The sequence below is a fragment of the Diorhabda sublineata genome, chromosome X, assembly GCF_026230105.1.
Source record: "Diorhabda sublineata isolate icDioSubl1.1 chromosome X, icDioSubl1.1, whole genome shotgun sequence".
In the NCBI taxonomy this organism is placed as follows: Eukaryota; Metazoa; Arthropoda; class Insecta; order Coleoptera; family Chrysomelidae; genus Diorhabda; species Diorhabda sublineata.
The window spans coordinates 6,371,944-6,396,596 of record NC_079485.1 but is presented as its reverse complement, the minus strand read 5'-3'; the positions used below and the strand labels follow the sequence as shown (position 1 = coordinate 6,396,596).

General features: G+C 30.3%; 3 protein-coding genes across 4 annotated transcripts in view; 1 reads left to right on the top strand and 2 right to left on the bottom strand.

Annotated features, from left to right (window-relative positions):
* Positions 1 to 92: 92 nt before the first annotated feature.
* LOC130450778 (piRNA biogenesis protein EXD1-like) lies at positions 93 to 1,557 on the bottom strand. Its single transcript, XM_056789401.1, has one exon. It carries the CDS (start codon positions 1,297 to 1,299, stop codon positions 277 to 279), a length of 1,023 nt encoding a protein of 340 aa, XP_056645379.1. The 5' UTR covers positions 1,300 to 1,557; the 3' UTR covers positions 93 to 276.
* A 138-nt stretch (positions 1,558 to 1,695) lies between these two features.
* On the top strand, positions 1,696 to 3,349 carry LOC130450779 (single-pass membrane and coiled-coil domain-containing protein 4 homolog). Of its 2 annotated transcripts, none has more exons than XM_056789403.1 (3): positions 1,696 to 1,808; positions 2,194 to 2,373; positions 3,105 to 3,349. In XM_056789403.1, exon 3 carries the CDS (start codon positions 3,114 to 3,116, stop codon positions 3,294 to 3,296), a length of 183 nt encoding a protein of 60 aa, XP_056645381.1. In that variant the 5' UTR covers positions 1,696 to 1,808; positions 2,194 to 2,373; positions 3,105 to 3,113; the 3' UTR covers positions 3,297 to 3,349. The 2 variants fall into 2 exon arrangements, with proteins under 2 accessions (XP_056645381.1, XP_056645382.1); XM_056789404.1 differs by lacking the exon at positions 1,696 to 1,808 and adding an exon at positions 2,053 to 2,142.
* A 374-nt stretch (positions 3,350 to 3,723) lies between these two features.
* LOC130450777 (glypican-6) overlaps positions 3,724 to 24,653 on the bottom strand; it is a 105,918-nt gene continuing 84,988 nt past the window's right edge. Inside the window, exons 2-6 of the mRNA XM_056789400.1 lie at positions 14,553 to 14,696; positions 11,889 to 12,446; positions 11,159 to 11,490; positions 7,539 to 7,859; positions 3,724 to 6,482 (exon numbers count right to left, since the gene is read on the bottom strand). Of these exons, the coding sequence (XP_056645378.1) occupies positions 6,258 to 6,482; positions 7,539 to 7,859; positions 11,159 to 11,490; positions 11,889 to 12,446; positions 14,553 to 14,696 (1,580 nt within the window). The 3' untranslated portion in view covers positions 3,724 to 6,257. The remainder of the gene's footprint in view (positions 6,483 to 7,538; positions 7,860 to 11,158; positions 11,491 to 11,888; positions 12,447 to 14,552; positions 14,697 to 24,653) is intronic.

Sequence of the window (24,653 nt, the reverse complement as noted above, 5' to 3'; positions counted from 1 at the left end):
TTTTTTAAATTCTATTTACAGCTACAGTTATCAGCTTCCTGCTGTCTATGTTACTGTATCACTAAGGATGATAGAAAAAAAGAAAAATTGAATTTTATCTTTTTGTCTTTATAAACACTTCGATTTTAATATAAATTTATATAAACTTTTTTATTATTAATTTACATAAAAACATTATTCTTCACTAAGTATTGCATTATTTAATCCCAATAATGTAATCCTAATAAAATTTTAGAAACTTACAGTTATAAATTACAATGATTATATAAAACAGTATCATTTGATAGAAAAGTTTACAGTATCAGGAATGAGTTCCTGTATTTCCTTTGATATTTGTTTTGAATTCCAAATACTTGAAAACTTGTAACTGTTCATATAATAATATGTATTATGAATATTATTAATTGCAGCAAAAACTTCTGATAATAAAGTCCTTTGCATATTTTCTCTAATTACAAGTAAATAGGTAACTAATTGAGAGGCATAACCTTTATGTATATCACTAAGAGGTCTCTCAGCCCATTCGGAAATACTGATTTCTAATGCTTTTCGTAAATAACCTGTAGGAAAGTTCAGATAATCAGTTAATAGATCAGACAAATCTCTTATTGGAAGAGGTACATTTCCAGTTTCTTTCTTCTTAATAATCAGATCCACAATCTGTGTGTCAAATACATTTCTCACCAAAACATTGTATTTCCTATATAAAACATCTAAGAATGGTCCAGCTTCATGTATTACTTTACATATATACTCAGATTCTAAAATCATTTTCAATTCGGGGTAGAAATAATTTTGTTTATTTAGAAAATCAAATATATATATCTTGTCCCATACACTCACTGCAAGTAATTTTATTGAACCTGTCCTTCTTTTTTCCACACCAAGTCCTATGACACCCAATGTTTCTGCTCGGGTCAGTAATTCCATTGCTTGAAAGTAGCGCCAGTCGGGTTTATCTATGTATATAAAGTTTCTGGACATTGTCCTTAGTCTATCGTATTCATCCTTTGTTATTAATAGTTTAGTTGAATCCTTCTCTAGGACAATTTGTTGTGAAATATCTGGTTTTTGGTTCACTTGGACCTTAAATATTTGTATTGATTTTATTTCATTTCGGTAAAAGGAATATATTCCATTTAAGATATTTGCATTATTATGTTCTTTCACATTTGTTAAATCAATTCTGTTGGTTCCAAGATCGGATATATCTCCTTCAAAAATGTTATCTGAGTATAAGCTTATAAGGATGTGGTCACCGATGATGTACTTCTCTATAAATGAAACTTCATCTTCCATATTAATTGGAATTATTTATATTTTTTTGAAGTAGTAATAATATATTTATCTGTAAACACAGAAACCCATGGTACAGAACTGCCATTTGTCTTTGGCGACAACGCTACTGACATCATGATGTAGGTGTGTTTTTCCCGAGGGCTCATTTTCGACATTCTGCGCATCTCTCAAGAGCCAATGAGAATTCGCTTCCAAATTGGCGCGTCGTTTAGGGAGCGAATTCTCATTGACTCCTTCCCAGCTGGTGCGCAATAGCCCTCCTTCTAGTCTTCATCATGAATTCAATTCAAAGATTTCAAATTAGCGCGTCGTCTTGGGAGTGAATTCTCATTGGCTGCTTTCCAGCTGGTGCGCTATAGCACACTTTGTGGTCTTTACATCAAGACTGACATTTAAGTTTAGTTATGGTAGACCAGATCTATGCAGCTCTATAGATCATCGGTTATTGTTATTTAGTAAAAACTTGAATGAAACTGAAGATAACCGATATTTTTATTCTAATGTTGTCCGTAAGTAGAACTATTTTCTGTATCTATATACTTTTTGCGTTTTATTGATATGAACATTGAGAACCGGGCGGATTGTTTGTACCCAAGGACTATTCCATAAGGCATTCTTTGTGAAAGAGTCCTTGGTTTGTACCAAGCTTTTTCATAAGAAACGCATATTCATTCAATTTCAAGTTTAAAAACAAATTTAAATATTCAGGAATTCGGTATAAACCTTATCTATGGAAATTGGCAACAATGTTTCTTCCAAATAAATAAAAGTTAATTGTTTTGTAACTTAAATGATGTTTCATTAAGTGGCCATGTTTTAAATAAAAATGGGTTTAATAAATTTGTGAGTATGAAACATAAGAAATTGAACGTTTTAAAGCAAAATTATTTTTAGAGATAAAAATATAACCAATACAACCACCTGCCAAATTTGAACTAAACGGTAACCTAGCAAGTGCGCGATACAGTGAAAGCGAAGTGAAGACGTCAGCAGAGAGGATTTGATATTTGAACTTAGTGGAGTTCGTGGAAAACTAGTGTGTATTATTTCATTTGGAAATAGCTTTGGATAAAGGTAAGTTTTTTCAATTCATCGTATTTTATTTATCAATTTGCTCAATATTCTAGGACATATATTGTTCTAAACAATGTTTTCAGTTATAATGTGATTTTATGGTAGCATATTGTTCAAATTATGAAATTTAAATCTATATCTCTATAAAATTTTCGTCAAACGGTCATAAAAAATAGATGCAATACTTTAATTATAATGTTATCTGAATTTTATTAAAGTAGGTGGAATATTACTAATTGCATTATTTTAGTTTTAAATGACAGGAAAGTAGAATATATACAATTAAGATCCAATTAAGTGTCTTTAGTGCTGTTTCAAAAAATAGTTTTGTACAAGATCCTTAAGGTTACTACATAACCTTGAGAACTTTCATTTGGATCTTACAAGATATATTTTCAATATGCCAAAATTTAGAACAGTACCTTTAATTCAGCTTTTTTTTGTTCCTTCACTTCCGAGTAGTTCTTGTCTCATGACATTGTTGTGTGTTTGATATAAAATGTGCTTTTTAGTATACATGCTTCATAGAAAATAATTATTTAGTATATACTATTCACAATAAACTTCCAAAAGCTTCATCTATCAATTTATCATTTCCAACTTTTTTGGTTAGGAAAATTTTATAGTGGGTCAGGAATATCTCTCATATTTTACATGATTAATTCTTCTCACACAATCTTTTCATTTTTAGGTTGTTTAAATTGTTTTGAAATGAAATATTTTCATTGCAGGTGTAAGAAATGCGTCTAAAGACAGGAAGAACAAAAGAAACTTCTAAGGAAAAGAAACAAAGGAGAAAAGAGTTTCAAGAAATTCAAAAACAAATTAAAACCATTGTATTACCTGGATTAATAGCAATTGCTTTGTTAATAACTGTCTATGTTTACTTGAAAACAAGGCCAAAAAATAGTTATGTGGACTGATACAAACAAGTTTTGAGAAATGTAAATATTCAAGTTATTTTTAAATATATTAAAGTTTATTCTATTTACAAAATATTTTTTTTATTTACGAAATTTTTGATGTAAAAATAAAGCACAACCCTCTTAATATCTGGAGAGCCTCTGAATTTTATCAAGGATTGATCTAATTAAGGAGTTACGGATTAATTTAAAAACATATGAATAAATTAGTCTCTGAATTTGGAACATGGCAAATAATTAAAAACAAAAATAGATTTCCAAAACCATATATGCAATATTGACATTTACTAAGCTTTAACTTAATTGAAATACTTGTCTGAAAAATCTTTGTGTCTATGCTATATGTTTATTTCAGCTTCACTTTTTTTTACATGCTATGTTGCAAAGAAATATACAGGAAAAATAGGATTAGAAATAATAAAAACTGTCGAGAGTATCTCTTTACTCATAAATACTATCACAATATTACATAAATATTAAAAATATCATTTCACTCAGTGCATATCTGGCTAAGTGGTAGCCAACATCAAGTCTTCTTCTCTTCCAAACATGAATGCCACATTGATACAGTTCTAAAGAAATAAAAATTGGGGTCCCTTTTAATTCACATTCAACACTTTTTATGTACAAAATATGGTTGACTATATACAATAAAAATAAGAACAGTTAGAGATATTTTCTGTTTTCACTGGTACAATTCAAAAGTTTGAATTTTATAAACAAAAATATACAAATGATTTATTACAATTAAAATTTTATCAGAGATATATTGTTTGTTATATATTTAAAATATTGACTCATATATAAGAATTGTGAGAAGTATAGCTTAGTATATAATTATTATCAAATTATCCATTGAGAAAAAATTGCAGATCACTTTAATGAAAACACATTATTTTTTGCGACTTCCTTGGAATATACACCATTTCTTTTTTAGTATCCTTCAAAAATATGTACACTACTTAACAATTGATAGGTATCAAAGTAATCTTATATCTCAGGTGGTTTAGAAATTAAAAAATATGGTTGTATATTCGCTTCTTTATCAGTTTTGCATAATGAAAAAATTTGTTTTTGTGTATTTCTTTTTTTGCTTGCGTTCACCTTTAAGAAATTAAAAACCAAACTCTGATATTATGTTGTTCAATTGTCTTAGTTTTGATTTAGTTACATTAAAAGGTAGTTGATGTGTTAGTTATTTGTAAGAAATATGCCTCAAAGACGTTTAGATCCCTCCTACATGCATCAAATTATACAATGGACTACTGAATGGATTACCATAACGTTGTTGTTCAACCTTTGAAATTCACACACAATGTAATGAGTTATGGTTTGAATCGCTATATGATGAATGCAGTCTAATATGTTAAGGTGAAGGGCGATAACGCAACAACAAATCAAGCTGAGGAACTACAGAAATTGAAACAACGGCATTTCAGATACTTAAAGAAATACTTATGATTTTTCCTAATTGTTAAGCATTATATTTTAAATTTTTGTTTCAGATTTAATAGTTTAGAAACAAAGGTGTGACTTTTATTCCAACTCTGGCTATATGCCAGGACGAATATTGAATGACATATTCTCTAAAGATATACGAGTGATCGATTTTTGACAATACAAACATCTCTATGGCAATTGCAAGGAATAGAGCTCCTGAATAAGAGATTATTACCCGATTCTATATTTAATCTATACCAGTCAAGGATTATATCTCTCTCCTTGTAGTTTTAAACCATTAGAGATTGCAATATCGACCAAAAGGTCAATTGGCATACAACTGGGCAAGTAGATGGGGGAAATATTTAAACATTGTTTGAATTATTACATTCGACAAAAAGTTGGAAACTAAATAAAAAATATAGTATTGGTTAAGTTATATTTAACTATTAGAAAAATATTGAGCTAAGTACCCCCACAAAACTAAAATTCTCTAAGAGAAGTTGTTGCTAATTTCACACTTATTATAATTGTTTGGTCCTAGTTTCCTGATCTAGTCTATAATAGAGATACTATATGAAGCTGTAGCTCTTGAAATAATGTGTATTCAATTTAAGAACCTTTGAAAAAAAGAGCATACAAGATTGAATATCAATAGATGGAAATTTGAAATAACTGTACTGACTCATTGAGATTTTAAGACATTGTTTTACCTGTCAACCAATATTATAAGTAATAAAAGGGTACATGTTTGAATAAATAATTTTTGAATATTAATTACATTCATTACAAACAGATTGATTCTTGTTAAATACATTAAAAGCTCTATAAACTAGATGAGAACAATATTACATCTTTCAATTGATCAAAAACTTTTTGCAAGTAGCTTTGAATGTTCTTAACAATGAACATATCCAGAGACACATTGTTCCTGTAGGATTAGTTGTATAAAGAATAAACATAAAAAATTCAAATAATCTAATGATATAAAAAGAAATTCCAGTGATACCAGATCATAAGAATAACAGTATTCTATATGACAATTTGATTAAATTTCAATATTCTTCACAAGTTTATTAATCAATTTCAAATAAGAGTTTATTAATGGTTGAATAAACTGAATATGATAAAACCCAGCAGCATATAACATTTATTGTAGAATAAAATAGAAAATTAAGATTAATAATTTTATGGCAAACCAATATACAAAAAGGTACAAATAGATTTGCGGGTTTAAATCATTGGTAAATAACTGATACCAATCGTTTTGAAAGTAACAGTTAGTAAAAGGCTATCGTACCACCAATAAAAGTGAATTATTTACAAAATAATCTAATAGTAAATCAATTTCAAAACAATCATTGAAATATTTCAAGTTTATAAGAATGTACAAAAATAATTAAAATTTCTTGGTTTTACTAATTATTAGAAACGACAAAAATCAACCAAGAAAATAATATAGACATCGATATTTACAGTGAAAACAGCACATTCTCAAGCACAATATCTTATTATAACCTATCACAGCAAGTTTGTTATGGCACCACCGAACCACGCCATTATCATTGGCAAAAGGTAAGTTATCAACGCTCTCGTAAGCGTCATATTTGTATTAGAATTGCCACTCGATGTCCTAACCACTTCTGGTTGTCGCGTGCTACTTGGTGTTGACGTTGGTAATGCCCTGCTATCTTCCTCATCTGCTGAATTAGTGTCGATAAAGGTAATGCCTTTGTCATCTTCCATCTGAAAAATGAAAATAAATTTATAAAATTGAAGATTAATAATTTTTGTAAACTAATACAAATTTATATATAAATAATCAGAAATATTTTGCAAGCAAATAGATGACTACAAAAAATATACCAAATATGAAAAGAAAGATACTGAGCAAAGGCTCCGATAATTCAAGCTATGAATGACATTTAACATTTGAAATAATCTGGGTAACTTTTCTTTCAAGAAATTTGATTGCTTATTAAACCATATTGCAATTTGAATACCGATTTTCTAGACTAAGAAAGCATTTAGTAGCACTAACTACTTCTGAAATATAAATGTTTGTAGAATTACAATTAAAAGGCCATCCTACTCAGTTTTCTTGAGTAGTCAAAGAAGTACGGGTGTACAAGATTTAATTTGTAATTCAATGTAATGAAACTCCAACCCATACAGTAATCTACCAAGGTAACTTCTTTAGCCCAATTTGATTTTGTTTGGAGAAAAATCTTTCGAATGAGTTCAACTACATTGCCTGATATGCTTTTCAGTCAGTTATTGTCTTAAGAGACAAAGGTGCACGGTTTACATTGGTTATCAAAACAAGCCTCAGATAGTGTAAATGTGATGGTTTAGTGGTATTGCTGTATTCTGAACTTTCAAGGTTAGTTTACCGAATATCAGTGAAGGAGTCTTCAATGACATACACATGGAAATTGGGAAGAGTATCAACAGAGATTTAGCGCTGATTAGTAAATATACAATAATTGCCATACAAGGAAACTAGACACTGATTGTAATATCACATTCCGTTTTTGAATCACATTTGCGTTGTTTCCTTTGGATCTTCTACACTTAATATATATCTGATTCAAAAATTACAAAATCAATCACAATTTGATTAAGTTAATAAACGGTGAGACTCAATACAAAAAAGAGTGACGCATATAGATGTGATTTTAACTGGATAAGAAAAAAATCGTTTATGATCGAATTGATATTATACCCAATCTGGTAGAAACTGTACTACTCAGTATGATTAATAGAATATTAGTAGATAAGTTATTATTAGGTTTCTAATACCTTTGGTTCTTCATCTTCACTTTCTTCCGAACCGTCTCCAGATCCTGAACCACTACCATCTAATATTTCTTCAGTATCATCCACCATTTCTACTTCTTGTCCCTGATGTGCTTTTCTTAGTTTTTCAGTTAGTCCTTGAAGGATATATATTTGTTCATTCACAATAGGCCGATCACCGACACTACTTTTCACTTGATAAAATGTATTAGTATCATTCCAACATTGAGAGGAAGATGTCGTGTTGATCGAGTTTAATATGGATAGGTTATTGCAGTATTGATACGGAAGATTCATCCAAAACAATTTGGTTTCTTTAATTTTCTGAAAATAAATAAGTGATTATAGGTACGCTGAATAATCAAATTGCGAGGCGATTTTTTTAAAAACTATGTTATATTTTGCAATAAAATCTTTACTTTATAGAAAATTCATCTTTTAACCTATTGAGAAAAATAATTGTCCCATTTTTAAGAAGAACAGCTCTATTAATATATTCTTCAATCCACACTAGCTTTTTTAATGGATGAGCATTTCCAACAATTTCCAGATAGTAATCAATATTTCTAATTTTGAAACAATATCATATCTACATAATGCGAACGCCCAATATATTCTTGTATTTTTGAGTAATCCAGAAAATTCTTCATATTTATGATTTCCAATTCGTCATTGGGCAGCAAGCCAAGAGCTTTTAAGGACATTAAATTTTGATATAACCCTTTTCGTCGGTGGAATACCAATAATTGTCTTGACTTTCATGAATATTAGTACGAGAAAGTTAGGAAAACCACATCTATTTCTATGGAGTTGGAATATCATGTTCCTAATCGAGAATACAAGTACATCGACCGCAAATAATTTTGCTGAATTCTACAATAAATTCCGGTGGAGCTGGCAAGCACAGCTTAGGACACCTCGCAATTTTAGATTTTTACGCTGATTACGCTCTTTCATATTGGCTCATACAAATCAAAATGGGGCAAAATTTTATGCCTACAACATGATGAAGCTATATAGATTTATATGAAGAAAAATTACCCTCAATTTTTGGAAAATTTATGAAAAATTTTAAATTTTCTGCGGTAAGTATAGTAAAAATAACATCAACAAAAATCATATTGATGTTTACGCAGCCACCATTATAAGTTTTCAAAATGTTTTTATAAACATTTCCTCTATATTTTTATATATTAAAAAAAAGTTGTAATACGATCCTTAGAAGCTGATATTACAAAAGACGGCAAGGTATTGAGGAATTCTCGAGTTGTTACGTTTTTGAATCAAATCTGTGATTGAATTCATTCTTTCATCTTCATTGGACCATTGGATATGTTTGAAAATTTCTTTTTGCGTGTGCAACGAAACTATAGTACGACAGCGGTTAGGTTCTATAGTGTGGGAGCAAAGCAACTGAGTGGATTTAATTATATGTTATAAGGCACAAAATTTCTGAAAATTTTGACGCGTTTACTTTTTTCGAATGAACAAAAATGGAAGATATATCGGCGTAAAATACGCAAATTTCGAGTGCCCTAAACCGTACTTGCAACCTTCAGTGAAATTCATAAAATAATTCAGGACAGTCATATATTCTCAAATGATTTCTTTTACGCCCTATTTTCCTGTACTATATATGGAAGTTTTAAAGATATGGGTCATGGATATAGTCAAATACATTTTGAAAAAAATATCAATATTTTCTTACAATGTAGATTCTGTACAATATATTTCTATTTCTTAGTTAATCTCCTTTAGTACATTAGCTTGATCTAAATCTTCTTCGTTACTTTCCAGATGTGAAAATAACAGTTTCACTATTTAGATGTAATATCTAAAAACGAGATATTCTATTTCGTATCTAAAATATTCCAGTTAGTATCATAAATGCGTTTCATAAGTACACTCCTATGTAAGTAGAGTAATATGTACATCAACAGTGTTTGTTAGTCTTAAAGCAAACAAGTACTTTAAAAAATGACCCTGAAAATATCATTGGCACCAATTAACAGTAGTAAGTTAAACGTGGAAAGACTTATTTATAGTGTAAACATAATTTCTCCTCCACTTTATAATTTTCATCTGCTTATCATTTAGACTAAGAATAAACAAATATTTAAAAGTAAGTTTGTGAAAACAAACATTATCGCATCTTTTTATAATCAGTTTATTGAACTATCTGCTTTTAGATCAAAGGCCTCCATGTTTTTATGCTAAATAAACGGATTTGAAAGAATTTGCAAAAAAGTTGCTTATAATAATAGTTGCAAATAATTGATTAGAGGTTCCTTTCATTTCAGTTTTGATATTTTACTTGAAGGTAATTTGAGTAACGAGAGTAATACGAGGCTTTGAAAAAACATTATAAGAATTATTGATCATTTTTCCAAAGTGAGAACCAGGGTCGGATGTAGTCTTACGAATTTATAAACAAAACGAAATATAATAATTTACTGGATGATAGATAACTTAATTTAACAAAAAAATTAAAAGGCCTTTATGAGTTTATGCTAAAGTTTAATTCAGTACCATTGCAAATATTTTATGAAGGAAATGTCCTGAAAAGCGCTTTCTTTTTAAGTTGAATTATATTTACATATAGAAAACATTTTTTGTCTAGCCTCAGTGACGTGTCATGTTTGTAATAATTAATTAAATCCGAAAGTTCACCGAACACATATTTTCGCCCCAAATTACTTAAATACCAATACCAAGCTCAAAAATTTGATCAGTTCGAAAATAAAAATCTAATCGTTGATCAAGTGAAGATTTGTGGAAAGTAGTACTTTCTAATAGAGCGCAGAATAAACATGGATTTCTTATCGTACTAGTTTTCAAGTTAAGTTTATGAAGGGACTTTTCGGAAACAATGATCAGGTTAACGGTTAACCAATGATCTGAATTTTCGGAAACTAACCCGGATCACTATCATTGTTGTTCGGAAACGGATCGAGTTAATCGAGTCGCAGTCACATGATGTGATCCTTTCTTCTCCGGTAGACCCTTAGGGTATGTTCTGGGGGTAGAACAGTGGGTATTTGTCTATGGTTTTAAAATAAGCTTTGAAAATTATTTATTCCTCTTAAATGGCAGTCTACTATTAATTCTCATGAGGAGCGTAATTGATAGGTTATTGAGGTTTGCGGTTTTTATACTTTTCGGCATTGTAGGGGTACACTTTAATTGATTAAGAGAAAACTTACATAATTCAGTGAACTGTAACACTTTATTTTGAACATAAAACATAATTCTCCGGTACAACACTCTACTTCGCTGATCATTTGTGGTAAACTGACTTTTATTTCTAAGCGCTGTTGCCGCTTTTACACACAATGTTTTATATACATCAACAGCATAAAAATAGCTTATTAGTATTAAACTTTAGTGCAAAATCCGTGTGAATGTGTGAAAAATTAAAATACACAAAAAAATAATTCATTTTTCGATCCGTTCTATTGAAACGAGCCCTCCAAAGATAGATTTAAAAAAGTTGGTTGAAGTGTCATTGTCATTGCAATTCGAAAAACCGTCAAAAATTAATGCTCTCATATATATTTTTTTTCATCTTATGTAAACTATTATTAGTAATATTGATGTCAAAATAAAAAAACAATTATGCTCACCTGTTTAATGTCAATAATGATCTTCTCCAATGGGGTCGATTGATTTTCTGCCGAAGTCATAGTTTTCTTATGTTTCTTTCTTCCGGGGTTTTTCATCGGTTCAATCTTGATTTCCGTCGTCGGATTCGTATCTTGCGTCGAGTCGTAATCAGAATCTCTTTTCGGCCGACTAAACGTAGGTTTACCGCACAGGTTGTAAATTTTTTTCGAAACTTCAGTTCCACTTTCTTGAAAGTTCATAATTGCTTCAGATATTTTTATGTTAAGGGGTTCCACGACTATTTCTATATTATATGGTCCGAGGAGCCGATCTCCAACTTTATCAATGGCATCTACAAAAATTACACAATATGTTTGGTTGAAATGTAATAATATGAAATGACGTTTTTGTTATTAGTTTTTAACAATTTCTGCATATCAGAATGTCCGGGAAGATCTAACATACATAGACCTCAGAGAGCGACTTTTGATATAATAGACAGCGGGGAAACATGGAAATTCTTAGAAGAAATCGAAATACCAAAAATAATAGTAAAAGTAATCAAAAGCCCACACAAAACAGCAAGATGACAGATACGGATAGGAAGGAAAATGCCTAAAGTAAGGAAAAAATTTAAGCCCATTGATATTTATTTTGGTTGGGAAAGATAAGAAGAATAATTTTTTTAGTACAATCCTTATGTTTTCTTATATAGAATTGTTGTTTAGCACGGTATAATAAACTACTTACCAATCAAGTTATCCCAATGATTAGATACTTCTGTATGATATCTCAAACAGTTCTGCATTGTTGATATGCAATACATTGAACAGGGAATACCCCCATCTTTACCCTTACATATACCACAGTATCTCATTTTAGCGCTTTCCTTGTAACAATCTTCTCCCACTTTCATTTCTTCCAATCTTTCAGCCACTTCGGCAGCTTTTGTTAATGATTTAAAAAAAGTTCTCGTTGCTACAAAAGAACGTCGTAGTTGTACACTAAGCTTATAGGGTACATCTCCAAATGGTTTCATTTCTTGCATATGACTCGATACGCAATCGAGATAGCTGTCATCAAATGTATATTGAGCATTGATAACGGTGAACATCCTTTGGTATAAGATGCCAAAAAAGGTGTCCATAGTTTCGGAAAGTCGAACTGAACCTTTTTTGTAATACGTTTCCAATTCGTTAAAAAAATCACTAAAGACATCTGAGTTTTTGAGGTAGATTTTGCCGTAAGTACGTTCGAACATCTCGTGAAATTCTTTTTTGGAAGTTTTCATCATACCCTGAAATTGGTCTGAAAAAATAAAAGTATTGAAAACATAGTACGTTTCAAATAAGTAATGCAATTGTAACTTATGCTTTTTTCTTTTGAATAAACAACAATCATGTTTTTAAAAGACGCTGTTGTAATAAATCTTTCAACGGGCTAAATTCCAAATATTTAGAAAATTTGTAGTATAAAATTAGCAGAAATTGGTTAATGACTCGAAAAATTTGTATTTTTACTCATTTTTCTGTATCGCCTTTTACTCTACAAAACATATTGTTTTTGTTTTTGTCATAAACTTCATTAAACATATTTTTTGCACAAAAACTTCATTTGCTAAGCAAAACTTGAGCTAGATTCATTGTTCCATACTACTTTGGATGGACAAAGTTGCAAAATACACTAAGATGAATTGACAGAATGGAGCTGAATGAACAAATTAAATAGCAGATAACTGCTCTTCCGCGTGAATTTGGTATAGAATAATTTTGACAATCTCTTTAAGCAGCAATTTTGTACCCTGAATAATGGGTCCTGTTATTACAAATTTGCATTACTTTTTTCCATTAAGAAACGCAGTAGTGGAAATCAATAATCAATACACAGTGATATTATCAATTTAACTGAACGTGCAAACCCCGCCGTACGAAGAATTTATTTGTCGTTTTTAGTTATTACTTATACAACAAGCGAAAACCTAAGAATTTCTGAGCAGTAAGACAGATCAGGTTGCGACACAGTGCATATGATTCGAGAGACTTTAAGGAAATTATGAATGAAAAATGCATTTTGAAAAGTGCATCTCGAATAGTAAAAAATGAAAAATTTATAACTCGAAAACTATTGCCGGAAATGAGTTTAATTTTTCTTCTCGGGGGTTTTTTAGGTCGCTCAACACGATCAACATAATGAAATCTTAACGTTTCGACTTATTGCGGTCTTTATTAAAATATTATTTGACATTTTTCCTATTTATATCAAAGAATAGATCATCCACAACATGAATTCAGAAGAAAAATCTTTTTTTAACCACATTATAGCTTGTAAAATAATTTTTTATTCTTTTATATTAAAATAAGTAGTAATATATAATATTCAATCAAACTATTATAGTTACATTGAAATTATAAATTTTACTAAAATTGTTTAGGTCTTTTTTATCAATGATAACTATTTTGTGTTTATGTATGTGAACTTTTGTTTCATCGTATTGTTTTTAAACAAAGTTCCAATCCAAGGAGATATAAAATACAGGAGACGACGTGGATGTCGACCCTCACCAGGCACGGCCAACAGGTACCTCGTAAACCTTTTTTTTTTTTTCATGATATTCGTTTTTAGCGACTTCGGAAACCCAGAACAGTGAGATTGAACTCATTTCCGGCAATGTTTTCTACTTATAATAAATAAATAATAAATTTTTAATTTTTTAACCATTCGAAATGCACTTTTAAAAATGCGTTTTTCATTCATAATTTTTGTTCACAAAGTTTCCTGAGGTTCACCCAAATTGAATGTTGAGAGAAAGATTTTTGATTATTTTCACAGCATTCATTTTAAGCTTAGAAAATTTTAATCATGTACTAGTAATATTGATACATATTTTTTGTTACACCGTTTTACATTAATAAAATAAATACTTTTTCTTGATTATCTGTTGGTATTGCTGTTTACGTGAAATTATATGAACATTAGAATAAAGTTTTGCGGGCCTCTGAATTTACAATATCATGATATAATAGAATATTTTTCAAATCGATTAGCAATTATTTCATGTAGAAACGTGGAATATTGAGTATTATACTGCATATAATACTATATTCCAATTTTTATTAAATTAATTTTGTTTCTGTAAAAATTTCGAAACTCCTTTTCTTCGTGTGACTAATAGTTTTTTTAGTTTTGTACGTTAATCGTAGTTAAAAAGTTTTAAATAAAATTTGCTGCTCCTTGAAATCTGCCACCAATCTATTGTAAATTCGCCACTGTACAGTGTATAATAAAACTATTGTATACGTTAGTAACCTTACGCATTCACCAAAATTGACACATTAATGTAATATTTGGTGGACGCGCCAGAATAATATTTCGGGTTATTACTCGACAAACATAGTATTTATTACTAATACTCACCATCGAACTTCTTAGCTCTCGTTTCAATGATAGATGATATTTTCGAAATAGAATTTTTAACATATTTATCTACAAATAATTGATTAAATTTGTACGCTTCTCTTTCTACGTCTTTTGTACAACAGGATTCACCGCATAAATCACCTGGAACAAAAATGGAAATAGTTTAATATCTCTTGATAATAAATTATTATGTAACATAAACGTAAACCATTCATTCATTAGTCTTTCGTTCACTAGTAGTTTATTCCTTTTGGATGTTGCAATTGGGTTTATGTGTTGAGATTTTTGGAAAAAAATTGCTGCAAATTCTTTAGCGAGTTTTTTACCTTTACCTTTTTGTTGAAATATAATTCGTTTCAATAGCTTTATAAATTCGTTGAAAAAGCGATAGGATTTGAAGTCTGAGCTGTTGAAATAAAAAAAAATGGAAAATTATAGAAAAAAAATATCAAAATTATAAACTGCTACATTTTTATAATATGCAATCAAATTACTTTTCCTAATCATAAATATGTGTTAAAATATTATTCACTTCGTATTCACTTTTAAAAAATATCTTTGTTAAAAACAGTTACAAAGAGCCCCACCTAATAATAATTTTACTACAATACTCCTATAGTCCATGCCCCCATTAAGAAGACCACCCGTAGGTCTCGTCCGAGTTTTTTTGACAAAATGTTATATTGTGACTAATCAGCTGTTCCATTCAATCACATTGTAAATTGAATCGTTCCTCAAGAGCCGTATGCTTGACTAAAATTCTTTATACGGATTAATACGGAATAAGCTGTTTTCTTTGTAGCTTCCACAATGACGATTAGACTCGAAAACTGTTTATATTTGTAGAAGGCAGGCACCTCCAGGTAACATTTGGCATTTTATGAATGTGTAAATACCTGTGATTCATTCAGAGCCGTCACGTATGGTAGAAAAACAGGAGATTCGCATAATATTCAATTCGATGTACTTTGTTTTTCCAAAGTAGTCTTTTGGAAATATTAGTCTTTGGTTTGTGATATAACAAAAAAAAATAATTGACCAATAATTTTGAAGTTTGGTATGGAGATCTAAATATTTAAATAGTATTTGCCACATATAAGGCATTTTTAAGTAGAAACAAATAGGGTTTTTGAGAATGTCCAAAACTAATGTTATATTAGTATTATAAGTACTAGTGTATTTAGATTTTAACTAAGCAGGGTTGGACTCTAAAAAATGAAAAGTTGAATCGAGGACTTTTTATCTTTAACATGAGTCGTTTCACCTATCCGCGGAGATTATGTAGAAAGATGAAGAACTTGATGATGAGGTTACTGATTTATTATGAAAAGATTTGTAGAAAATTATTGTATATCCATTCAGAAAACTGCATTACAACTGAAAAAATCTAGAATGTTTTATCTTTTCCCTATTTGTGGAGTATATAAAGAAATAAGCAGAGAAAGCTAACTTATAAAGTGTAATTTAACAGGCCACATTTGCAGACTACATCGCCATATTAGTTTCAAACAAAGATCCTATTATAGCATCAAATACACTACAGCTTAACCTTAACCTCAAAATCAAAGGAAATGATTTGAAATCTGTGCAGGTAACTTTCGACAACCGTGAAGGAAAATGTCCAGGAGTTATTCTAAATAATCAAACTTTACCACTACGGGACGATGTCAAATTCTAGGCATGCACCTAGATAAGCACCTAATCTGAAGAAAACACATGATTATCAAATTTGATATTAAGAGATTTATACTGGCTGGTAGGTTAGAAATCTACAAAGCAATCATCAAGCCCATTTGGACCTACGGTATCCCACTAGGAGGATCAGCAGTCAATTTCAATATTGGAATTCTAGAGCTATTGCAATCGAAAGTGCTAATAATTGTTATAGATGCTGTTTGGAAAGCAGAAATAACTAACGCATTCATAAGCTATCAACCAAATAGACCGATTTCCAGCCTCAAAGAGCAACTAGCAACCTAGCGTAGACTTAACCGACATTACCTCTACGACTTTATTATAAACAGAACGCTCTGGTCATATATCGAACTTTGATGCAAGACCCAAGAATGGCTCTTGGAACACAAACTGTAGGGAAAAGAAGAAACCCTTCGTTTGTTTTTATATAGTTTCACTGAACCATTCACTTTCTTCGCCACTACAGAATCTGGAATATGTAGTGAATCATATGTTCTAAAATTTATTCAAAACATATTGGCTCATCTTGAACTAGTCTTGAACAAGTTCAAGTTTTTCGCTGGAACGTAAAACTTTTTGTTCATAACTTAAGTTTGATAGTAGACTAATTAACCTATAAAACATGTACTTCAATAAGATTTGTCTTTGTTTCTATAATAGACTCCACCTTTGCCAATGACTTTATTGAAGTCAAATCTCTTTTCTTGGGGACCAGATATAGACTGGGTATTCCAGAATTTGGAAGCGCAATTCGTTCAATTTTACTACGATTTTTAGCGATTTGTGACAAGGTACACTGTTTTGAGTTTTTCATTTCTGTTTATTACCGATTCAATATGGTTGGTTCTAGCTTTATCAAGATGATCATAGAAAAAAATACCATATACGCCCTAAAATATAGAAGACATAGAATTTCTTGCTGTTATTTGTATTTTTGGCGCTTTGGGCGGCTTTTAGCAACTGCTATACTCAGCTGAAACTGGATTCTTTTAGCAAACCATGAAGTGAAGCAGTAGACCATTGCCTAAATTTTAAAAGCAATTTGCATGGACAATAGAAATACTTTTTACGGCGACAGTTGAAAACGAGCAAAAACTTGAGTCCCTCATTGTGAAACAGAGAGTTAGATGAAAAGGCAGCAGCTCGTGAGCCTCGATCAGACCGACCAACAGCTTTATATGCAAATAATTTTTCGTTTTCGGTCACATACCTTTGGTTGCATAAAAGTATGCGCCACATTTTTTTCACAAATATTCTCTGCTCCAGCTTCGGCTACAGAAACTCTGAAACCAGTTGGTAGATATTGAAAGGGCTCGCCGTAAGAGTAGATCGAGTAAAAAACATCCTGAAATAAATTTCTATCAAGAAAGCAACCGGTTTCTTCTTTGGATTTTCAACTTATTAGCCAATATATTTGTCGCTCTCAGTGTTGTATAGCTAATTTTCATTTCTAATAGCAGCTGCTTATAAAATTTAAATACGCATTACATGTGAGTATTTTAATGTTATTAAACCAGGATACAATTTTTTAATGAATTTGTCGGCTTTACTGCAAAAAATATTCTTATAAATTGACTGAGCTCTTACCACAAAGAATTATTAGTTTACTTGGGAGCCAAATGCAATATTTTCATTGAAGTATCAATGGAACGTTACTGGGGAGAAAGAATGTATGAAACAAATAAAGGTACACAATTCACCGCACCTAAAGCCATCAGAAATATCCTGCTGAGGGATAGCGCTGCTTGATCTCAAGAAACTATTTGTAAATTGACCACCCACTGAACAAAAAGACGTTTATGTTTTACCAAATGTAAGAATATGATTCCATTTAAAGATTATTATAGAATATTCCATAGTCCTTTAAAATAGAGTAGGTTACCCATAAGAATGTTGGTGTTACAATAAAATTTCAATTCCCCATGAAAAATTTATCCAACACACTTATGGACTTGCATAGTAGTAATCTCAGAATACGGATTACACAGAATATCAAAGAACACCGATATTTACAACCTATGGTATTCGGAGCTTTAAAACTTTTGTCTTCTCTGGATACTTGTGAAAAGGATGTTCTTTATATTTTAAAACTCACTTTTCAAAGTTCAACAGACGGATCTATTTTTATTATCTTGTTAAATGATCTTGATTTTTTAATTATATAACCCGTTTTCATAATTAGTATCGAGTAAAACAGTTAGCTGTTACGTGCTAACGAAACTATTTTATGTTTCACTTTCAAAATAGATTCATTCAAAATAATATACTCGCCATAATAATTACTACAATCGTCATAAAATTTGAAACACCGTAATATTCAATTTATGTCTTCTAATGATGGAAAACGTGTGCTTAGAGGTGGCAATTTGAATTTTGGGAAGAGAAAGATTGTTGACAAGTTTTGTTGAGTGTTTGATAATTAATTTGTTAACAATGATGATGAAATAAACAATGATTTTATTTCACTCACGTGTTACATTAGATATATGAAATATATATACCGTCGAATCATAATAACATATTTTACCAAACAGTACACCCTGTATACATATTTAGTTTGAATAATCTGTTAAATTACAAATACATGTGTCAAAACCACATAATTCTGAATTCAATAGTTCCAAAGTTACAGTCATTTAAAATGAAAATAAAAATTATTTGAGTCGGAAAAGCTGACAAAAATTATATTTAAATATCATGAATCTCTTATCGTCATTAGATACGTTTCAAATTAAACTATGTTTACCGTACAGGTAAAATGAGAGGTTACGGTAATCGTTACAGAACCTGAAGATGAGGCTCCTCACTAATTACCGTAAAAAATTCTTGGATTTGTAGAAAATGTTTGAACGTCCATCTGTACTGAACATTATGAAAAATACTAAGTTCCATCATTACAAAGTAATGCTACTACAAGACGATAATGTCCATAGAATGGAGTTTAGTGAAACTATAATGCAACATTATTTTCCAATGAAATGCTACCAACACGTACCCAAAAATTGCTTCTGGAACACCACCTTTAGCACAGGTAGACAAAAGAAGAAAATCTCCAATTTTGATTTTATTTTATGTTTTTCTTCTTATTAAATCATGACATTCAATTATTTACTGACCTCCTCGCTGATAAACAAGCGTATATTTATACAACAAGACGATTTCTCGATTATTCGATTTTAGAAAGTAAACAAAATAGATTCTATAAAAACAATATAAACAAATCGTCTCTGTATATAAGTTATAAAAAACAATATCAAAGGTTTCCGCTCTATTTCCCCGAAAATTTTACTTGGTACGCCCACCAAATTTTCGATTCTATTGAAATAATCGAACGGGACCAGCTTCACGGTCATGTCGTGCGGATCCATATGTTCAAAAAAAATTTTTGCTCGTCTCGAACTATTACTGAACAAGCTCAATAACTTTTCAAAATTTTCAAATTCAATTTTCAAAAAATATCTTTGTAAATCAACAGTAAACAAAATATTAGAAATGATACTTTATAAACACATTGTGTAAAACCCGAAATTCGATATACGTATCTGACGGATTCGAAAATATGGTGGAGAGTTGTTTGGATACAATACTTTATTCTTTCTTATTGTCATTGTCTTGTTAATCGGGTACGGAAACGGGTGTACATTCGTAGACACATCGGTTCAGATTCAGGTATTTGAAAATGAGTCACTCAACATACTTAACACCTATAGTCATCACGAAAATACCTACTGATGCACCAAACAAGTCGAGACTTCTTCTTTATCCGTATTTCAAGAATAAACTTGCAGAAAAATTAATTTCTACCGAGTGGTTTTAATGAAAATCATGGAAATTATTTACATATGTAAATGTGTTATACAGTGTATCCTAATATGAGGGAATGATCGAATATAATTTGTAATAAATGGAGTGGACAACTATAAGGTTGTACTATTAACTTGCAATAATGATTTTTAAAAATTCCTGTTTCCAATTACTTAAATTCTATACACCCCGAGTCAGTCCTAATTTACATACAATAGAAAGACGAGGTTAGTGAATGAAATTAATGTAACAAGCTTTAAGTTGACATTTCTTGGCGATATTCATACTGAATACACTGTTTACACCACCACTACACCAACACTCACGATAACACTTTCTGACGCGCGTTTCGATAACCAAGTTATCGTCTTCAGACACTGAAGGTAAATTAAAATCTAATGACTGTATTCAGTAACACAATTTATTGAAGGTAGTTCATTAGAACAATAAATATAATAATATATGGCGAAGTTATAAGAAAAGTTGGAATGTAAATGATTAATATTCAATTATTATTAACTTAAATACATTTTCTACATCCGATCTTCTTTAGAAAAGTGAAACCACCATTGTTACCTGAAGCTATGAGTGTCATATCAAACTTTGGGAAAGCTGAACAAGTATTTATCTGTAATATCAAATAGGTTGAAAATTTTACTATTTTACTTGACTTGTTTGTGTAGTTGAGAAATATACAGTATCCAAAACCCATACTAAAAATAATTTGAAATTATAACCTCCAAAATCCTTTAAAAAATGTTTGTAGAGATTTGACATTAACACGATTTTTTTTTATAAATCTTGGCTAATATCTATACACACGGCAGCGTGTCAAACCAAGTTCAAGTAACAGAACTGGCGAACAGCTCCGTGTGTGATATTACACGAACCATTTGGAACCACTTTTTACCCCTTCGTAACTCAAAAACAATTTCACATAAACGTGTCAAATTTGCCTCATATATTGAGACTTGAGAATTACATATGCGTTCCTAATTTCATAAACACATCTCAAATGGTTATTTAGATATTAACGTCCAAAAATAGTCATTTTCATCACTGACTGACCTATAGATCAAAACTCTAAACCAGTTCCATATTACCTAGAAATTTCAAATTTGGCATGCAGATAAATAGATAGGTAATTATGTGAATACAAAGGAATAAATCAGAAACTAGTGAAACTTTATAATTTTATTATAATTTTTCATTCTATTGATTCTATTAGGAACACTTAATTTATACTTAGTGGTTGTAACTGTAATCGACGTAAGAATCAGTAATCTCCTATCAAAACTTATGATAGCCGATCTTTGTGTAGATTTTAAGATCTTCACGTGAATACCTATATAACGAATTGAATGCCACTCTTAATATTTTTGATCCAAATATTTCAATTTTCATATTATGTACAAAAAGTAATGATACTCTATCAAAAACATAAATGTGAAAGAGAGCCAAATTCAATATTATGATATATGCCTTGGTTGTTGATTTCAACGACAAAAGAAGGGAGATCCAAATGGGTGCCAAGTATATGGAAACTAGCCAAGTCAGACCTTAGGCTACGATATATTATCCTAAGTTATAAGAAGAAATGATATTTTATGAAGTTATAAATAAATTTCATGACTGACCATTGAAATTGGCACCCATTTAGATCTTACTTCTCTTGTCGTTGAAGTCAACAACCAAGGCATATATCATAATGTAAATTTATTGACTCTATTGTTGTTAAAATAGTTATGATTTACAATTAAAAATTCAATTTACTATCATACTCTAATAATTTCTAGCGCTGTTTTAAAATCTTCCCACTTGCTACTAAAGCGCCACCTTAATTTGCTCCCTTTCAACGGACACTTTTTGATTCATTCAAGTGGTTCTCCATATATCAAAGTAATACCAAAAAAATCAAAATGAGGTGTTTCACAAAACTCGGTTGTAGAGTAGATCAATCGACCTCATGCTTCTTCTCGTAAGATAGCAGTACTATTCCGTTTTTTTATCATATATTTCAAGAAAGTACAGAAAAACAAATTGTACCAAACTCAGTTAGTCCTCTGTGCTTTCAATAATTTGATTAGCATATAATTATTTCTCGTTGGTAAAGAATTTAATCTGGAGGATTATTGCCACGTTTAAAAAGTGTTGAAAATATTTTTTCAAGTAATTTTTCAAATTTCTGATGGAAGATTGAAAATTATACGCTAGAACATTACCGCCTTATAAACTTAAGTTATTCATAGAAAAGCCCCCTTCTTACGAATCACCTCACTAAAGAGAAAAAAGTAACCACCGAAGATATCTTTCTCCAAATTTAACCCCTGCTCAAATATATCAGATATATCCAGAAACAAAAGGATCCGCTATCTTATTTCATTTTACAATAAACTTTACAGAATACAGAATATAATTTGCAATTTCATCCTTCGATCCGACATTCCAGTGAATCTAGAAGACACCAACTGAAATGTGAAGAAAGAAAGTCGGTTATGGACATATTGCTACGGTAATCATGACAGGAGCACTTATAACTCATTCATGGTTATATGTATTATAACTTTTGCGTCTGAAGCCTTTCAAGGGGTGGGATCTTGCATTTTGTTCCATATAAAATTTTTGTCAAATCGAACTAAACGGAATTACAATTACATTACAGCTTTTCCTCACTTTATTGTGAAATAAGTAGATCAAAAATTTTTATATATGCCTTGTGACTAAGATTTTGAACTGGAACAGAAAGCAAAAGCATATCATCCTCATATCTCTATACCTAAAAGTGACAAGCAGTTTAAAAATAAAAGAAAGAAAAGTTACTGAATTAAAACCATTTGAGTTTAATACGACAAATTTACTGGAGGCTACCATAACTAAACATAAAATTTTTACTTTCAATGTCAAAATCGATTGGCTTAAAGTAGTCGAGGATATAATTGAATTAAATTTTACCAAACAGTTAATGCTAAAGAGATTTAAAAATTTCAGAAATTTTTTAATTTATTGATGTTTCTTTTCATCATTAAAGTTTGTATTCAATATTTGTAATGGTTACCTAAATACATATTTATTTTCTTACTATTCAAATCGGTTTAAACGGAATTTATTGTCGACTGAATTCCTCACGTGTCAAGTAAATAAAAAAATCGAGGGAAATTTAAACAGAAGTCTACAGATAAGTAGGTAGAAAAACTTGTGAAATGGTTACATCAAGTGAACAGTTAAGATCAACTTATAAGGTTAAGAAGTACATTTAGAAACTCCGAGGCGATTAAAAACGTACTGATGAAAAACTATATACTCATTAAAACGTTGTTTTTACGTAAGAAGAATATATACGTTTTTTTATGTATCAGCAACTGCCTATTAAGATCCCACCTTGTTAAACGTCTTTATATGGGTTAGTTATATTTATTAGGCTGCAAGTTTGTTTGTTAAATAATTGGATAAATAGCAAACAGACTTTTTATAATTATTTATTACATTAGCTGATATGGTGTCACAAACACAGAATTGTTATTTATTTTTAAAAAGCAGCTCCAGCAATTTCATGAAGATCTAATATTTAATTCAAAGATAAGCTGTGGTTTTAATCAAGTAGTTTTTTAACAATAAGAAGACAAGCTTTTTATTACTAATATATTGATTTGTATAGTTTCTCTGAGTGACTATTATAGGTTAGTAACGTGTTTTAGACTTTTACTGCATTTATGAAGTGGGTCAGCTTCTCTACAGCTTTATTATTAGTTTGTGGAGAACTATTTCCAATATTTTCAAAGTGACTTTTAGAATATTCTCTTAGTTAGATTTTGTGAATGGTTAACACATGAAATGCGACAAAATTTTTAAATAAAGCATTGGGCACATTTTTCAAGAGTATCTAGTATAAATTTTCACAATAATCACGTATGGGAAGACGAGAAACCCCATGAGATTATAGAGCACCATTTGCAAAATGAACATATTGATTGGTATTGTAGGGGATAACTTAATTGGGCCGAAGTTTCTGCCTCGGCCATTAAATGGAAATTTGTTACACCAGTTTTCTAGAAAATGATCTCCCTAATTTACTTGAAGACATCGCACTCAATATCAGACAAAATATGTGGTTCATTGTCCATTATATTCCAGTCGGACTGCTAGGTAACATACATAGATGCAACATATTATCCCAACGGTTGAATTGGTCTATGAGGGCTCCAACATTGGCCTCCTTGATCTCCAGAGTTAAATTCATGTGAATTGTGTTTATGGGGTTACCTTAAATTATTAGTCTACACGACCCCCATAGTTGATATCAAAGATTTGAAGAATCGTATTCAAATAGCGTGTTACACAATAAGAAATAAACCTCAAATCTTTGAACGTGTAAGGCAATCCATAACACCCACATAAATCCTACATTTATATTTGATTTCCATAAAAATTCACTGGATGAGAGATAAATTTGCCTTATAAGGGAGAAAATCGTTCATAAATCTATAATTTTCACTTTCATTTCAAATAGTAAATCTAATTTCATACCGGTTGAATTCAAGTTAATTTCAAACCACTTATTTCACTTAGAAGTCTTGAAAACATTAATTTTAGTATCTAATT

Excerpts from the sequence above, each read along its gene's own strand:
- LOC130450778 (XM_056789401.1), bottom strand. The coding sequence starts at position 1,299 with ATGGAAGATGAAGTTTCATTTATAGAGAAGTACATCATCGGTGACCAC.
- LOC130450779 (XM_056789403.1), top strand. The coding sequence starts at position 3,114 with ATGCGTCTAAAGACAGGAAGAACAAAAGAAACTTCTAAGGAAAAGAAA.